This window comes from Eleutherodactylus coqui, chromosome 8 (assembly GCF_035609145.1).
Source record: "Eleutherodactylus coqui strain aEleCoq1 chromosome 8, aEleCoq1.hap1, whole genome shotgun sequence".
Classification (NCBI taxonomy): Eukaryota; Metazoa; Chordata; class Amphibia; order Anura; family Eleutherodactylidae; genus Eleutherodactylus; species Eleutherodactylus coqui.
The window spans coordinates 197,535,714-197,551,297 of NC_089844.1; the positions used below are offsets into that span (position 1 = coordinate 197,535,714).

Sequence of the window (15,584 nt, forward strand, 5' to 3'; positions counted from 1 at the left end):
ATCTGTGACTCGCTGTAGCACCACATGTAATCGCAAATATAACTCTCCAACAAGGATGAAAATACTAGTAAAAATACTAACATGGCTGTGTGCTGACCCCCCCAATTAACGAGACTTGAAAGAGATTTTGCGGTAAAAGTACCACGTCCACGGATGCAAAATTATGCACCCAGTAAAACTTTGAAAAAGTGTGCCAAGTGCTCCCCATAGAAGCGTTAAATGCCTACATAGGGGCGGTCCAAGTGCATAGCGCCCACAAGGCATGCACTGCCAGAGTAGAACGCTTCGTAACATGTAATGGAGGAGTTTTGCCTTCAGCGTGGCATGTCTCAGCCACCAATGATGGTATCCAGCAAGAAATGACTACCTAGGAATGCCCCTACCGCAGGAATCACGAACAGAGTCAATTGACAGCAGAAATAGTCCAGAAGAACTTTCTTAATGTATTCACAGATGGGACTAAAAATTAACTTTTAAATAACTTAAACGTATGTATAGAAACTTCAACGAACAAACATTTAACGTGTGTATTACCTCAAAAGACACCAGAGAGTTCATAAACGGGAACGAAGACTCATTCCCACTATCAATATTGTTATCTAGAAGGGGAGGAGATATCTCATAATGGAGGTCCTCTCCTGAGTGATTCAATCACCTCCTATTAGGTAACTATTAAATCTGTACATGAAATTAGTACTGTCCTCAATAGTTCCGAAAACAACCGGACTCCTTTAAGATATGTTATTCCAAAATTTCATCTGAGGTCACTGTTAGCCCCTAAAGAGCTCACCTCAAGCGAAACGCGTTGGGATATATATGTATAAAATTGGGCTGAATACTATTTTTTCTTGTTTTCTCCAGTGATGTCGGGGGAACAAATGGTCTGGCTCAATTATCTTTTATGGGAGTCTTCTAGACACATGACATAATAGACCCCTCCCTCTGGGAATCTGGTCCAGAGAGGTGGGATTTGCTTATCCTTTCTTTGTCTTTGGAAAAAGTGGAAAAACCTTTTTTCATTATATCTCACTATCAAATTCATTCCTTTTGAGTGAATATATACATTAAATGTTTGTTCGTTGAAGTTTCTATACATAAGTTTTTAAAAAAGAATCATGAGAGTCGGAGTGTGTGAAAGATGCTGCTTGAGAAAGATAAATTTGCACGGCTCACACAAGATCCAGTTTGTGAAGAGCTTATTCTCCCGGATGAACTGTGGATGGACAAAATGAGGGCAGAACAAGGTCTTTATTGATCTGGAATGCAGACACCACCTTCAGTAGGAAGGGAGGCATAGGATGTAGGACCACTGTGTCCCAATGAAAGATGGAGAATGGAGGTCTAACAAAACTGAGCTCTGAGACCCGTCTGATCTTGAGAAGTCATGGGATTAGTGGGAATGGGGTTAAAACATATGGGAATCTGAATTCTGTCCATGGAACTACTAGAGCATCCACTGCTCAAGATTCTGAGAGGTGGCCACAAAGATTGGCAGCTTGCGATTGATTCTGGATGCCATGAGGATGACTCAAACTTTGACAAAGCTCCCGAAAGACCGGTTGAGAATTCTGATTCTCCCGGGTTGCTAACTCTCTGCTGAGGAAGTCTGCTACCCAGTTGTCTATTCCGGGTATGTGGTCTGCCGAGAGCGCTGGAAGATAATCTTTAGCCCATGTCAAGATCTTTGCTGCTTCTTCCACAACCTTGGTGCTGCAAGCCCAGTCTTGATGATTTTCTGTATGTAAAGGGCCATCCTTTGTTGGTTTGGGCCCACACTGGTAGTCCTGTCAGCTCGAGAGTGTAGTGATGAAGGAACAGGAGAATGGCCGAAGTTCCAACACATTTATCAGTAGTTTGGTCTCCTTTTTGGATCAGGTTCTTTGCGCCGAGATATTCTTTTGAGTTTCAGGGGATAGAGTGTCAAAAAGAGCAAAAAGGAGTTCTCTATCTCTGCAACACTCTTGTACATATAGGTCAGTTTGAGGTGAGAGTCTTACCCCCAAGTAGCTTCCAAAATGATATTATTAAGTCTGGCTCCGAAAAGTCTTGAGACAACAATTAGGAAAAGCATCTACACACAATAGAATTTAAGCCACAGAGTATTTACCGAAACAGCTGACACTCGAGCAGGGACTCTAGCCATATCCAGTGAAGCTTTGCATATATATTTCCCAGCTTGGCATATCTGTTGCGCAATATCTCCTAATTCTTCCAGAGAAGATCCGGAAAGAATATCTTGGCTTAGTCGCTTAGTCCTTTCAATAGATGCCTTACTGACCCAAGTAGAGGTAAAAACGGGTTTAAGTGCCGACTTCACAGCCTCAGAGAGTTAAAAAGACCAAATGTCAGCCATAGGTAGAGTAGTGCATTTCGCTAAATGGGACACTGGTGAATCTACCACTGGCAAAGACCACATTTTTTTCCTAAAGGATACATAATTCCTAAAGCTCCTAGGTTTAGAGAAGCGTTTGTCGGGAATGCTCCAGTCCCTGCTCAGTACATCCTCAAATTCTTCATCAGGATGAAACACCAATGGAGAATGCTTTGGCTGTCCAAATAAAGCAGATGCCGCTGATGTATTAGGAGTTTGATTTGAAAGGTATCCCTCATGGCAACTATCACACTACCCACCATAGTAAAAAATTTGAAAGCTTGTTCTTCATCCAGATCAGAATCAGGAGGGGGGAGCGTGGCCTAGGACATGGAGCAGTAACTCTTGCCTGCACAGAGCTCCCGCTGAACCCCGGCTAAAAAGCTACCTGCACCGCATCCACGGACGCAGTTTCGCTCCTATGGGCCGCATAAAGCAGCAGGGAGACCGGGGGACCTCTGAAAGTGAAGATTCAGGGCCGCTGGGCGCATATTTGGCTCACCTGCCGAGATGGCCGGCACGGAGGAATCCAAGATGGTGCTCACAGCCAGACCCTTGCAGACTGCTCCCAGGCACTCATCAGCGGCGCTGAGCCACCACAAAAGCCCTTCAGACACCCGAGAGCAGAGGATCCCATCTCCACAGACCCACAGACAGGTCAGGTCAGCCAAGAGTTTCGCCCGGACCATCCTAAAGAAGGGGTCAGCAGTCTGGGCCCATAGAGGTGGCTCCCCAGAACCCCCAGCGCAAAGAGACCCCTGTAAGGGGGAGAAAAGAAGCACTTTCGCAGCACCCCAGGGAATGCAGACGCTGGCTAGAGACATACAGAGCCAAGTGAGTAAGAGCCCAGGCTCTCAGAGGGGGGAGGGGAGAAGCAGTACACCCCTGACTCTACCAGCCCAAGAGGAAATATCTTGCAGCCAGACCTCAACAATGGCAAGCCCTGCTAAAACTCCCTCAAATGCACCCCCAGACCGCGGTAACCCAGACGAGCAGCCCTATGGGGACCCCGAAAGCACCCTCCCTTTGGCCTCTGTACCACCAATAAGGGGACCCAGGTCCAGAGAACATCCTAAACCTACCCTGCAGACAGACTCAGATGACGACGATGCAGCTGGTGACAAGGATTTGGATTGGAAAGCCCACCTAAAGAGTATCCCCACAAGAAACAAAGTGGATGCCCTATTGAAAATGGCGACGAGCTCACAAATGCAAGCTATTGAAGCTCTGCAAGCTGACATAAAACATATAGGCCACAGAGTTGCCGAATCAGAGGAAGTGCAAATTCAGCTGCAGTCACAGCTTACTGAACACGACAGAATTCTACAGGACCATTCCTCGCAAATCACCAATATCATAACGCATATTGATGATATAGAGAACCGTAATAGAAGAAATAACATCCGTATTAGAGGCTTAAGCGAGGAGGTAGAACCGGCCCAACTGGAGAACTGGGCAATAAAGAGTTTTGGCGACATCCTCAACAGACCCGAAAAACAACCCTATGGAGATCGACAGGATCCACAGATCCCTGGGACCTAAGAGCACTGACCCAGCAAGGCCCCGAGAGGTCATCTGTAGAATCCATTTTTACAGAGAAAAAGAAGAGCTTCTCAGAAGAATCCGAGAAATAGGCCCCCTAACCTACAAGGACATTAACTTGTTCATGTTACCTAATCTATCAAGAAGAACCCTTCAGCTCCGCAGAGCCCTGAAGCCCATACTGACGGCGTTAAAAAAAGAAACATCCCTTACCGCTGGGGATTCCCCTTCCAGCTACACGCCGGAAGAGACAGACGTTCAGCCACATTCAGGGGACTAGGTGACCTTCCGAGGTTCTTGGCCAAACTCGAACTCCCGATGATTGCTATCCCCGAATGGCCTAAAGTCGACGCGACAGACCCGCTGCCCCCGAGAGAAGAATGGCACCTGGTTAGCCCAAACGGGAAACGCTAGCCTGAAGAAGCAGAACTCCCCCTCTTTTGGCCCCCTACTCCCACTGCCTGCGCTTGTAGGCTTTAGTTGGAGATCTCCTTGTAAAAGTCCATGGATGCCCTGAAACACACCCCCCTGTGGGTTCAAGACTAGTTGCCGGGGTGTGGGGGGAGCCGAGGCTTGGTGTCCGGATTCAGCTTCCCCCACTCTAGGCCAGCAGCACGAGTTGCTGCAATTTAGCTAAAACTTTTCTCCGCAGCTCTACCAGCTGCGTGCAACCTTTGCCCAGGGATGGGGTCTTCCCTGGCCTAAGACCTCGTCTCAACATGTCTACAGTTCTAATTGTTATTTCCCTCTCCTTTTCCCTCTTTTCCCTGGCTTCTCCTTCCTCTTAAACATTTTCTCCCAAAGGTCCTTCACCCTACGGCCACGAGGCTACCATCTCATCATCATTGGCGATGTCTTCCAGGGGGTAAGCAATGGCCCCCGTGACAATACGTTCATATAATGCCAGAGGTCTTAACAGCCCCGGAAAAAGGAATCAGATTTTATACAGCCTCCATAAAATGAAAATCATGATTGCCTTCTTCCAAGAAACCCACTATACTACCTCGAGCATACCTGCATGCCAGAATCGATATTACCCATATTGGTTTCATGCTCCCCACCCCGACCGCAAAGCTGGAGGTGTTTCTATAGCCTTCCACAAATCTCTTAAACCACAGATATTAGCGATAGAAAAGGAGGAGGAGGGGAGATACCTCTTCCTGAAACTTAAGTTGTTAAATGAAACATTTAGCCTGGCTAACTTATTTTCCTAACCAGGGCCAGGTTCTCTTTGGCTCCAGAGCTCTTCGGAAATTATCAGAGTTCGCTGGAAACACGACCATCATCGTCGGCAGCGACTTTAACATGGTTATGGATCCATACCTGGACGCTTCCTGGGGGCGCTCTTCGGTCTTGCTCTCGTCCATGCGCAAACTCAAGAAATTGCTGGTAAGTCTACACCTGGTCGACCTGTGGAGATCACTCCACCCAGCCGTCAGGGATTATAGTTGTCACTCGCGGGTCCACAATTCGTACAGCAGAATTGACTATATCTTTGTCTCACACAAATTGCTAGATGGGGCCCCTAAATGTACTATGGAGAACTTCCTATGGTCCGACCATGCCCCAGTACTAGGAGAACTTAACCCGATAAAAGGAGGACTGTAGAGGATTTAACTGGAAATTGAACGACAACCTGCTTAAAGACCCCACTTGCATGGCCGACATAACTAAGACAATAAACACTTTCCTGGAGGCCCATACAGCCGACACAACTCCGGCGCCACTTAAATGGGAGGCATTAAAATGCACCCTGAGAGGAGTGTTTATCTCACATGGCTCGAGACTCAAGAACGATCACGAAGGCTTAAACAGCTGTTCCAGGATCTAGAGTCACATGAGACGGCTAACAAGGCACAGAGGTCAGAGGCCCTACTACTGGAAATCATCAACATTAGACACGAGATTTTGGCCATACTTGACCAGAAAACCCTGAACATAAGATAAATTCCGGGCAGGGCACTACGAGTATGGCAACAAGAGCGGGAGGTGGTTGGCTAGGGCACTATGCCCCCAGACCCCACAAACGAACATCATGTCCATTTGCGACTCCTCTGGGGCTGAGGTTTACGCCCCGAGCGAGCTCCTAGAAGCCTTTAGGGCTTACTACTCCAAACTTTATAATATACCCTGCCCGGGGGAGCCAGACGGACATATCCAAAGCGAGCCCATAGCCCAGTACTTGCAACAAAATACACACAACACCATTCCGGGAGCGGACTCTGAAGCCCTAGAGAGCGATTTATCGTCCTTGGAACTATCCCAGGTCCTGTGGGACCTGAAATTGGGGAAAAGCCCCGGCCCGGATGGGTTCACACCAAGATTTTATAAATTGCTTGGTGATCAGATATCAGAACCCTTGCTGGGCGCCTTTAACACCGTCACCAAGCGATGTCCATTCCCCTGTCAGGCCCTGCAGGCTAACATAGCGGTGATCCTGAAGCCCGGAAAGGACCCTCTCTCATGCAAAAGCTACAGACCCATCTCCCTCATCAATAGTGACCTGAAAATATTATCAAAAATGCTGGCCAATAGACTAAACCCCCTTATCCCATCCCTTATCCACATTGATCAAGTCGGGTTTGTCCCAGGGAGGGAGGCCAGAGAGAATACGATCAAAACAATATCACTGATCAATAAAGCTCGTAGCTCTCACACTCCCCTATGCCTTCTCGCAGTAGACGCTGAGAAGGCCTTTGATAGGGTGAGTTGGTCCTTCCTAGAGCAGGTGTTGAGGGACGTGGGTCTAGGCCCGAGGGTCCTTTCCTGGATTATGGCCTTGTATAGTAATCCCTCTGCGCGTATTAGAGTAAATGGCCTTTTGTCCGAGCCCTTTCAGATATGGCATGGGACCAGACAGGGCTGCCCGCTCTCCACACTCTTCTATATCCAAGCGATGGAACCGTTGGCAGCAGCCCTGAGGGGAAACTCCGACATCCAGGGAATGACGGTTGGAGGCGGAGAACAAAAAAATCTCTATCTTTGCAGACGAACTCCTGCTTTATGTCACGAGCCCCAACACGTCCCTCCCTGCAATCCTAGAGGAATTAACTAGCTATGGGAGACTTAGCAATTTCAAGATAAATCCCCAAAAGTACGAAATACTCAACGTTTCTATACCGACAACAGAGGCCAACTTGCTAAGCGAGACCTTCCCCTTCATATGGAAAAGAGACTCCTTAAAATACTTAGGTATAAAGATCCCAGCACACCCGGCGGACACCTTCGACCTTCGAAACTTCAAACCCCTACTCTCTATATTTGAATCAGAACTGACAGGCTGGTCCGACTTGCATCTTTCCTGGTTTGGTAGGATCAATTCCCTCAAATCTTGTCCAGAATCCTATATGTCTTCCAGACCGTGCCACTAGACATTCCTAGGAGTTTCTTCACCCTTCTACAGAAGGCACTGACGAGATTCGTATGGAGAAACTCCCCACCGAGAATTAGCTACAGGACTCTTACCCGACCGAGGTCAGCGGGTGGGGTGGGCCTGCCAGACCTTGATCTCTACCACAAGGCAGCAATAGGGAAATGCATTCTGGACCTATTTCACTACCCAGAGAAAAAAACGCAGGTGACTTTAGAATCTGACCAGAACAACCTAAACCTGGGGGGCGCATTCTGGGTCCCGGGAAAGGTGGACTGGAGAGGACAGAGGGCTCCCCCCTCGCCTTAACCCTTCTGGGAGCTTGGAGTAGAGTAGTCAAGAGTAGAAAGTTGATGAACGTACCGGGCCCACTAACACCTCTTTCCAGAAACCCCCAAATCCCCGCCACTCTAAAAGCAACAGAACTATCTATCCTGCCAGATATACCAAAGCCACGAGCTCGGGAGGTCTGGGGACCAAGCGGTATGCGCCCACTCGGCGAGCTGGTCGGCGCCCACAGATCAAAACCAGGAGCCTGAATGCAATACTTTCAGGTGAGGGACTACTTGGGATCGTTTGGCAACCCTGGGCTACTGAGCTTAGAGCTCATCCCATTCGAGGAGCTTTGTGTTGGCTCTGATTCCCCCCCCTCATGCGATATCTCTGCTGTACAGATTGCTGGTCGACGTGAGGTTAGGAGTGACGCATTTGCCGTGGGAGACGAGATAGGAGGATGCGCTGGGCAGGCGGTTCTCCAGAGAGCTCTGGAGCAAGTCATACGTGTTAACTCACAAAATGTCCATTTCAACAAAGTCCCAGGAACTCAATTACAAACTCATCACACAGTGGTATAGAACTTCGGACAGACTCCACAGAATTTTTCCTGAAGTCTCAAATGAATGCTGGAGATGCTGCACTGAGGTAGGAGATATGCTACACATTTGGTGGTCATGTCCGCTAATTGCGCCCCTATGGGAAAACATTGCCAAGGTCCACGAAATGATCTGCAGATCCTCAATGACCCTGACCCCCGAGATCGCCCTCCTCTCCATGCTCCCAGGTCCTATTTCTAGGACCAAAAAAGCTTTCAAAGCCACTTCATCATGGCCATGCGCCACATTATTTGCCAACACTGGAGGAGAGGAGGAGCGATCCCGAGGACTACATGGGTGGAGGCACCTGACAACATTAAGTATATGGAGGACCTTCGGAACAGCGAAGTTACACCAAACCATTCAATAGCTGACGCACGGGACGTCTGGGCGCCCTGGGTAGAATTTAAAGGCTCCCCATCCTTCCTCAAATGGCTGGCTGATTGTTCTCTTTAGACAACGGTGGAGAATATGCCTGTGTAGTGACACGGCCTCTTTCTTACCCAGCCACTCAAACCCCCTCATTCCATCAACAACAGTCGCCTTGAGAAAACAGGAGATAGCCAAATCCCCCATCCCTTTTCCTTGCCCTTCTCTCCTACACTTTCTCTCCCCTTCCCCCGTTACCCCTATTGTTGCTTTTGTTGTACTTTGCTTTTTCTATAGTTTTATCTACAATATAGGTTCGCAATACTCATTATTCAGTTTCTCGGGGAGAATGGATACCCCATAGCGGTGGTCTTTGGGGTGCGGGCAGTGCGGGAGATCCCCTCAGTAGACCACAAGTTACCACCAAAACCCACAAATAAACGTCACTGAGCGGCAGATATCCTTCTAGACAGGTGGTCTTACGGACTCAGAGGCCCGCACTTCGACATGGGGGTCAGGACGGGTATACCTCAATCCAAAAGTAGCCTGGAGCAATTAATCGCTGTATCAAGCAGGGGGGCCCTTACCCGCACCTGCCTGCTGCCCGCACCGGGGGGGGGGGGGGGGGGGGGGGGGGGGGGGGGGCTCAGAGTTCATCCTGACCAACTAATAGTCTCTGGAAGGAGATTGCATTCTCACTTCAGGAATAACTAGATGCAGGTGATGCAGATCTAGACGATCACATTGAATGGGAGAGTATAGTTCTCATCCATGATCTACCACAGACAAAATCCTGCACAAGTAGATCATCTCAATCTATCATGTTTTGACCAGATTGACAGCCAGAACAGTCTAGCCTTTCTAAAATAGCAGTAGAGGCCCTGGCTAGGTCCACGACCGCCTGTGACGAGGAGCATGTCCATACTGGTTCAGCGATTTGTATAGGCTGGGCAGAAGGAGTGCCAGTGGTTGGTTTTGTGGCCGCCTGCCACAATGAAACACAGAATAAAACAGTTCAAACTGGCCACATGTAAACTTAGTATTACAGCAAGAGCACACCTAGCATGTGCCTCTATCAAGCGGCCCGTCTGGAGCTGGACACAGCGCTAAAACCAGTAATTGTACACATTACTGCAATATAGACTACTGCAAGACGTACCGCAGGAGAGGCAATAGCGTCTAGACCTGCCTGAAGGTAGGACCTAAATTTTTAACACTGGCCATGAAGCGCCAACGGCAACGCATGGCAAAAATTGCCGCCACTAACCAAAACTCCCACCGACTGTGAGAATCTACACCACATCAGGCTTGATAAACCGATCCACACGTCCCGCTTCCGACTTCCTGCGTCAATCCGAGGAAAAGAACGTAGTGTGCCAGCAAAGAAAACCTCGCAACTGTCTGGGGGGGGAAAAAAAAAGACCCGAAAAAGGCAACGATAAAAAAATACCAGTACCGCCTGCTGGGAGTTGTAGAAGCCAGGAAAAGGTAGAGAGGAATGGATATACGGTGAGTGTGTGCCTCATATCACCTGCCTTTATGTATGAAGGGAGTGCCTAGGTAAAGAAAGGGGCGTTATGGCTGGCGGGTTACATCCGAGTTAAGGCTTGGATGTGCCTCCTTTTCTTCTGAGGTTAGGACAGATAACAGCACAGTTGCCCCACCGAGGACGACAAACAGAAGGAAGTTAACAGAGAGAGTCCTGCCTTCCTTTATTCCAGGAGTCCAAGAGGTAGTTGAAGACCAGCGAGAACCAGGTCTGCCTCCTAGGGGCACCAAGCTAAAACTAGTTAGAATGACGTCTGCAAGAGCGGTATAGCTAGTAACATAGTAACATAGTTTGTAAGGCCGAATAAAGACAATGTCCATCTAGTCCAGCCTATTTATCCTCCTGTGTTGTTGATCCAAAGGAAGGCAAAAAACCCCAAGAGGCAGAAGCCAAGTAGCCCTTTTGGGGGGAAAATTCCTTCCCGACTCCCTAATGGCAATCAGACTGTTCCCTGGATCAACCCCTAATAGTTCCTACCTGCCTATATACCCGGATTAACAAATAACCTAAGATTTATAACCTATAATATCCTTCCTCTCCAAATAGACATCAATTCCCCTTCTAAACTCCTCTATGGAATTTGCCAGTAGGACGAGTGAACACGTTTTCTGCATAGTGTCCACCTCCTAGTGGAAGTAGTTATACCTAAACTCTTAAACCGTTTCCCCCAATGATAGAGACAAGAAGTGCAACTTTAATCCATTTCTTTCTTTAAAGGGGTTGCCTAGTTGTAAATGACTGATGACCTCTTCTTATGACAGACCATTAAAAGCAGATTGGTGGCAGTCTGCTGCCCAGGGCCCCTGCTAATAAGCGGATCGCCGGGCTGGTGTGCACATGCACAAAGCGGATTTCTGCAGGCAGCTCCATTCTCCCTACAGTGGCCAGGCTTGGTATTACAGGCATAGTTTTCATTCATTTCAAAGACCTAACCCTTAGATAGGCCTTTAATGCTTTACAACCGACAACTCCTGCTGTGTTAAAGGGGTTAACAGCTTAATACTTATCACCACGGATCTGCAGTTTTTAGAAATAACCCATATGTGGCGTGGGCGCTTACTGTATTGTTACCCTTTCCATCTATTAGGTTAAAAGAAAGCTTAATACAAGAAAATACATACAAGGTTGTGCGTTACCTTTAATAAAGGCATCACTTATGGAGATCATCTGCTGTCCGCCATCTTCAGACAAATGAAACTCTAGAAGAAAAAAAAAGAAAATGACAACTCAGAGTGTACAAACCCTCAGATTAATGCTTCCCTTCAGAGACAGGACTACTGCACAAAGCTGCTCCTTTATACCGAGCCGCCGCGCACACCTGAGATTGCCTGAATCCAAGCCGGACAACATGGCGCTTGTCTACTCCAACAGAGGTAGTACCCACCGAACCCCTTACCTCCCACACAGGAAATACGATTATATAATTTAGCTGCTAGTGAAAATCAACCTTGTGTGAGCATGTTAAAGATCCATCCCAAAATCTATCACCTATCCACAGCACAGATGATAAAAGTCTGATAGGTGGGGGTCTTCTAGCAGAGACCCCCACTGATCTTGAGAACAGGGTCCTGTGACCACCTCGCTCCTCCTCAGTAGAGGCTCACTGCAGTGAGAAGGTTAAATGGAGCTATGGAAACGCTATTATCTATGGGGCTGACAGAAATAATAGATCTTTTATACTTGGCCATTTCCATCAGCCCCACTGGATTAAATGGAGCGCCATCGCACATGGATGACCGCCGCTCTGCCCAATCTCTCCATCACTGTGGGTGGGTGCAGCGAGCCCACAGTGAGGAGAAAAGGTGGTCAAGGGACTTTGCTCTTGAGATCAGTAGGGGACTCAGCGGTGAGCGCCCCCCCCCCCCCCCCCCCCAAATCAGACTTATTACGTAGCCTGTGGATAGGTTATGTTGATTTTTGGGAATACCCCTTTAAGCCATGTTCATACGTGACGGGTAAATGGCGGACTTTCCGCTGGGCAGTTGATAAACCATCCTGAAATCCACAAGACAAAGTTGCTGTTTGTTGAGGTTTTCTGGGAGTTTTCCTCAACAAACTGTGCATTTTTTCTGGGCGGATTTTAGTGCGATTTTGATTTCTCATCGTTTACTTTACTCATCTGCGTCATTGAAGGAACAATGTGCATTTACATGCAGATCCGCAATAAAACCCGCAATGTAGCCGACCATCACGGAAACGCCTGGAGATTTGGCTTTTAGATTACCTCTGTGTTAAATTCTGCAGCAGAGAAGTACAGAAAAAGACGCTTATACGCCTTTTTCACAACAAACATCCGCCCTGCAAGCACAATTACACAGCAGATATTTTCTGCTCCGTGTAGATGAAGAATCACTAAAACTCATTCATTCAGCTGGGATTTCTAAACACTGCGGATTGTATGCCAGAAATTCTGCAGCGTATCCGTCCCGTGTGAACATAGCCTTAAAGGGGTTGTCCACTTATAAACTATAGCCTTTCCTCAGGACAGATCATCAACAGTGAGGGTTTGTCACACAGGAAACCCTTCTGATCAGCTGTTCGACAAGGCGATTTACTTGTAAACTTAACCAATTTCTGCAGGAAGCAGACAGCTCTGTGCTTACTGCAGTGGCCAAGCTTGGTATTGAAGGCCAACTTCCCACAGAAAAAAATAGCAGATTTCCCTGTAATACCAAGCCTGGCCACTGCAGTGAGCACAGCGCTGTCTGCTTCCTGCAGAAATTGCCTCGGTAAACAGCTGCTGACCAGCGGTCCTAGGCAACAGACTCCTGTTTATTACTGATGACCTATCATAAGGATAGATCATAACTAGTTTACAACTGGACAACCCCTTTAACCCCTTAGTGGCAAATCTAATTTTTGGTTTAAGGACCAAGTGATTGTGGCTTTGAAAGAGCCATAAGTCATTGACATAGCCATATGAGGGCTTGTTTTTTGGGAGGAGAGACAAGTTGTACTTATTAATGGCACCAATCTGGGGTGCATATACTGTGTTGTATAACTTTTTTTACATTTTTTATATATATTTTTTTTTTTAGGGTGGGAGTGGGGGAGGGACAACTGTTCAGCTGCAGGGATTCCCCTTTCCTGCTCCCCGAACGGAGCAGGAAAGCGTAATCTCCAGCGCCGATTTGACAGCACCCTAATGAATACCTATCGATCAGTGTCAATCCTACTGACAAACAAACCCCACATGGAAGGAAGTTCAGTTGATCGGTCTTCTGTATCCGCAAGAGAGAACAGAACCTAAACGTTCACCCCCAACGGGTCAGGGGTGATTCCAGATCTGCCCGACAAGTGAAGCTCAGGGAAGATGTGCGATGACATTTACAGCAGACTTTTGCTCCAGTTGTTGTAATTTCTTAAAGGGCCAATACGTCACCCGCTGGCATCGGTCTGCATGTGCCAGTCCGCAATCTGCCTTCATTCTAATCCAGCCAGTTAGCACCTTGGCGCCACCCGCCACAGCTCGCAGTCTCGCTACGTATAACATGGCATAAGAAATATGAAGTTTGCGTAGGTGGCATTTTCCATCTTGTGTTGTTACACGTTTGCTTTGGACCTCTGCTGAAAAGTCTGGAGAGAATGCCATTTTAGCCCTTTCTGCCAATATATTCCCCTGTTCTCGGGCTTGGCGCAGAATTATGTCCCGGTCCTTATAGTGAAGTTTAATCAGAATCCGCCAGTGGAGGCGGCCCCTTTCGGCTCTTTTCACTGCAAACATTGGCGCTAGAGTCTCTGCAAAAAACGGGTGATAACCAGGATTCAAAGCAGTCAGAGGGATTGGTGCCCTCAAGCTCCTCAGGAGGCGACGACACGGGTGTCCTTACGTTACATGCAGTTTTTCAGATGGTCTATTGTATTCAACATAATAGTCTGGTCATGTCTATTCAGGTCACGTTGTAGGCCCCCCTCGCAGAATTTCCGCCCCTGCCTGCCTGAATAGGATTGCATTACAATACGCAATCCTATGCAGACGGCCGCGATTTGTCTGCGTGAAATCACACACGGAAAACAAATTGCGGCAGGTTCTATTTCTGTGCGAGCCTCGCAGAGGCCTGCACAGAAATGTCACACCAGGGCCGCCGGCTCCGCTCTGCACATGCGCCTGCTGGCCATCAGCCAGCACATCAAAGAGGCAGAGCCGCGGGAGAGGTGAGCACCACACTGGTCCCTGCAGGGGCGCGGGTCGGGTCCCACTGCGAGAATTTTCCCTGCGGGATCCGACCCGGCCGTCTGCAGTCGGCCTTTTAGGGTTAGTATTTGGTCCCCCACTTGGCTCTCCTCTCCTCCACTGCCGCCATGTGCTCAGAAGTCTTCTGCAGATTACATCCAAGTGCCCCATGTTCTCCTGCAGTAAGCCCGCATATGGGGGAAGCATTACACTTGTTGACCACCCCTAAAAAGGTCTCTCAAAGTGGCCTGCTTGTGTGGCCAAGGTTGTGCCCTCTGCTGGGCCATATGCTGTGGAGTTAGCTGCTGATGGAAGGCTTGCTCCCCTCTCCTCTCTGGTAGCGTGTGCACTCTCACCTTACACGCAGCAGCTCGGCTTTGTGTGGGACTTTCTCTGCCCTCCTGCTATGTTTGGGGGTCCATTCTGGCAAATTTAGCGAGTCAAGCAGAGCACTCTCTGCCCCAGTGTGTCTTGGGCACATTCCCCTGCTCACCCCTGTTCCTTGAGGTGGTTCAACAAGCACCAGAGGAGTCCCCCAGTGCCCGGCACAGAATCCTGCAGCTTCACAGAGCATCTCCATAAGGAGGTATGGCAGGAGCTTACTCCAAGCACGTCCACTCACGTCCCATCAGGCTCCGGCCCGGTGTTGTGCCCGTCTTTACCCTCGGTTGGCCCTTTGTTATGTGAGCACCAGTACGAAGTTGTTTGTCGGAAAACATTAAATATCCTAAAGGTCCAGTTGAGCCGACATCTAATGGGAACCCTTCACCAGCTATGAACACCATAAACTAAGTTATGGAGCTCTTCGCACCGGTTCCCAGGAGCCCAGGGAGGTATTCTTTTTTTTTTTTTTTATGCTTACTTGCCTCCGGTTGCCCACCCTGAAAGTCAGCGTGCAGACCGTGTCATCAGACTCAAAGCGGCAGGCTCTGTGCTTGCACTCCATGCATCTCCATGGGAGCATGCACAGCTTGAAGCTTTGAGTCGAATGATACGGTTCGTGCAGCAACTTCTGGCACTGACAGCGCAGGCAGCTGGAGGTGGGCAAGTATAAGAAATACCTCCCTAGGCTCCTGGAAACCTGCCCCGTTTACCCCATAACAGTGTCTAGTGTCCATAGACAGTGAACCAGATTTCCAGGAGGCTTCAACCAAAAGAGCTTATGTTTCACTGTTAGATACCCGGAAAGGTTTTCTCTTCCCTTTGTTTGGATTGGAGGACACATTTTTTTGGCCACCCAGGAAGAGCTTTTCTTTGTACCGGTGATGTGACTTCCTTTCTACCGTGCTGTTATAATGGAACCAGCCTTTATATGGGGTAACAAACAACGTTTTCCC

The 15,584-nt window shown here is 48.4% G+C and overlaps 1 protein-coding gene across 4 annotated transcripts in view; it reads right to left on the reverse strand.

Annotated features, from left to right (window-relative positions):
- PIKFYVE (phosphoinositide kinase, FYVE-type zinc finger containing) overlaps positions 1–15,584 on the reverse strand; it is a 201,609-nt gene that overhangs the window by 150,935 nt on the left and 35,090 nt on the right. For all 4 annotated transcript variants that reach the window (XM_066577221.1, XM_066577220.1, XM_066577223.1 and 1 more), the window contains one exon: positions 11,210–11,272. In XM_066577221.1, the coding sequence (XP_066433318.1) occupies positions 11,210–11,272 (63 nt within the window). The remainder of the gene's footprint in view (positions 1–11,209; positions 11,273–15,584) is intronic.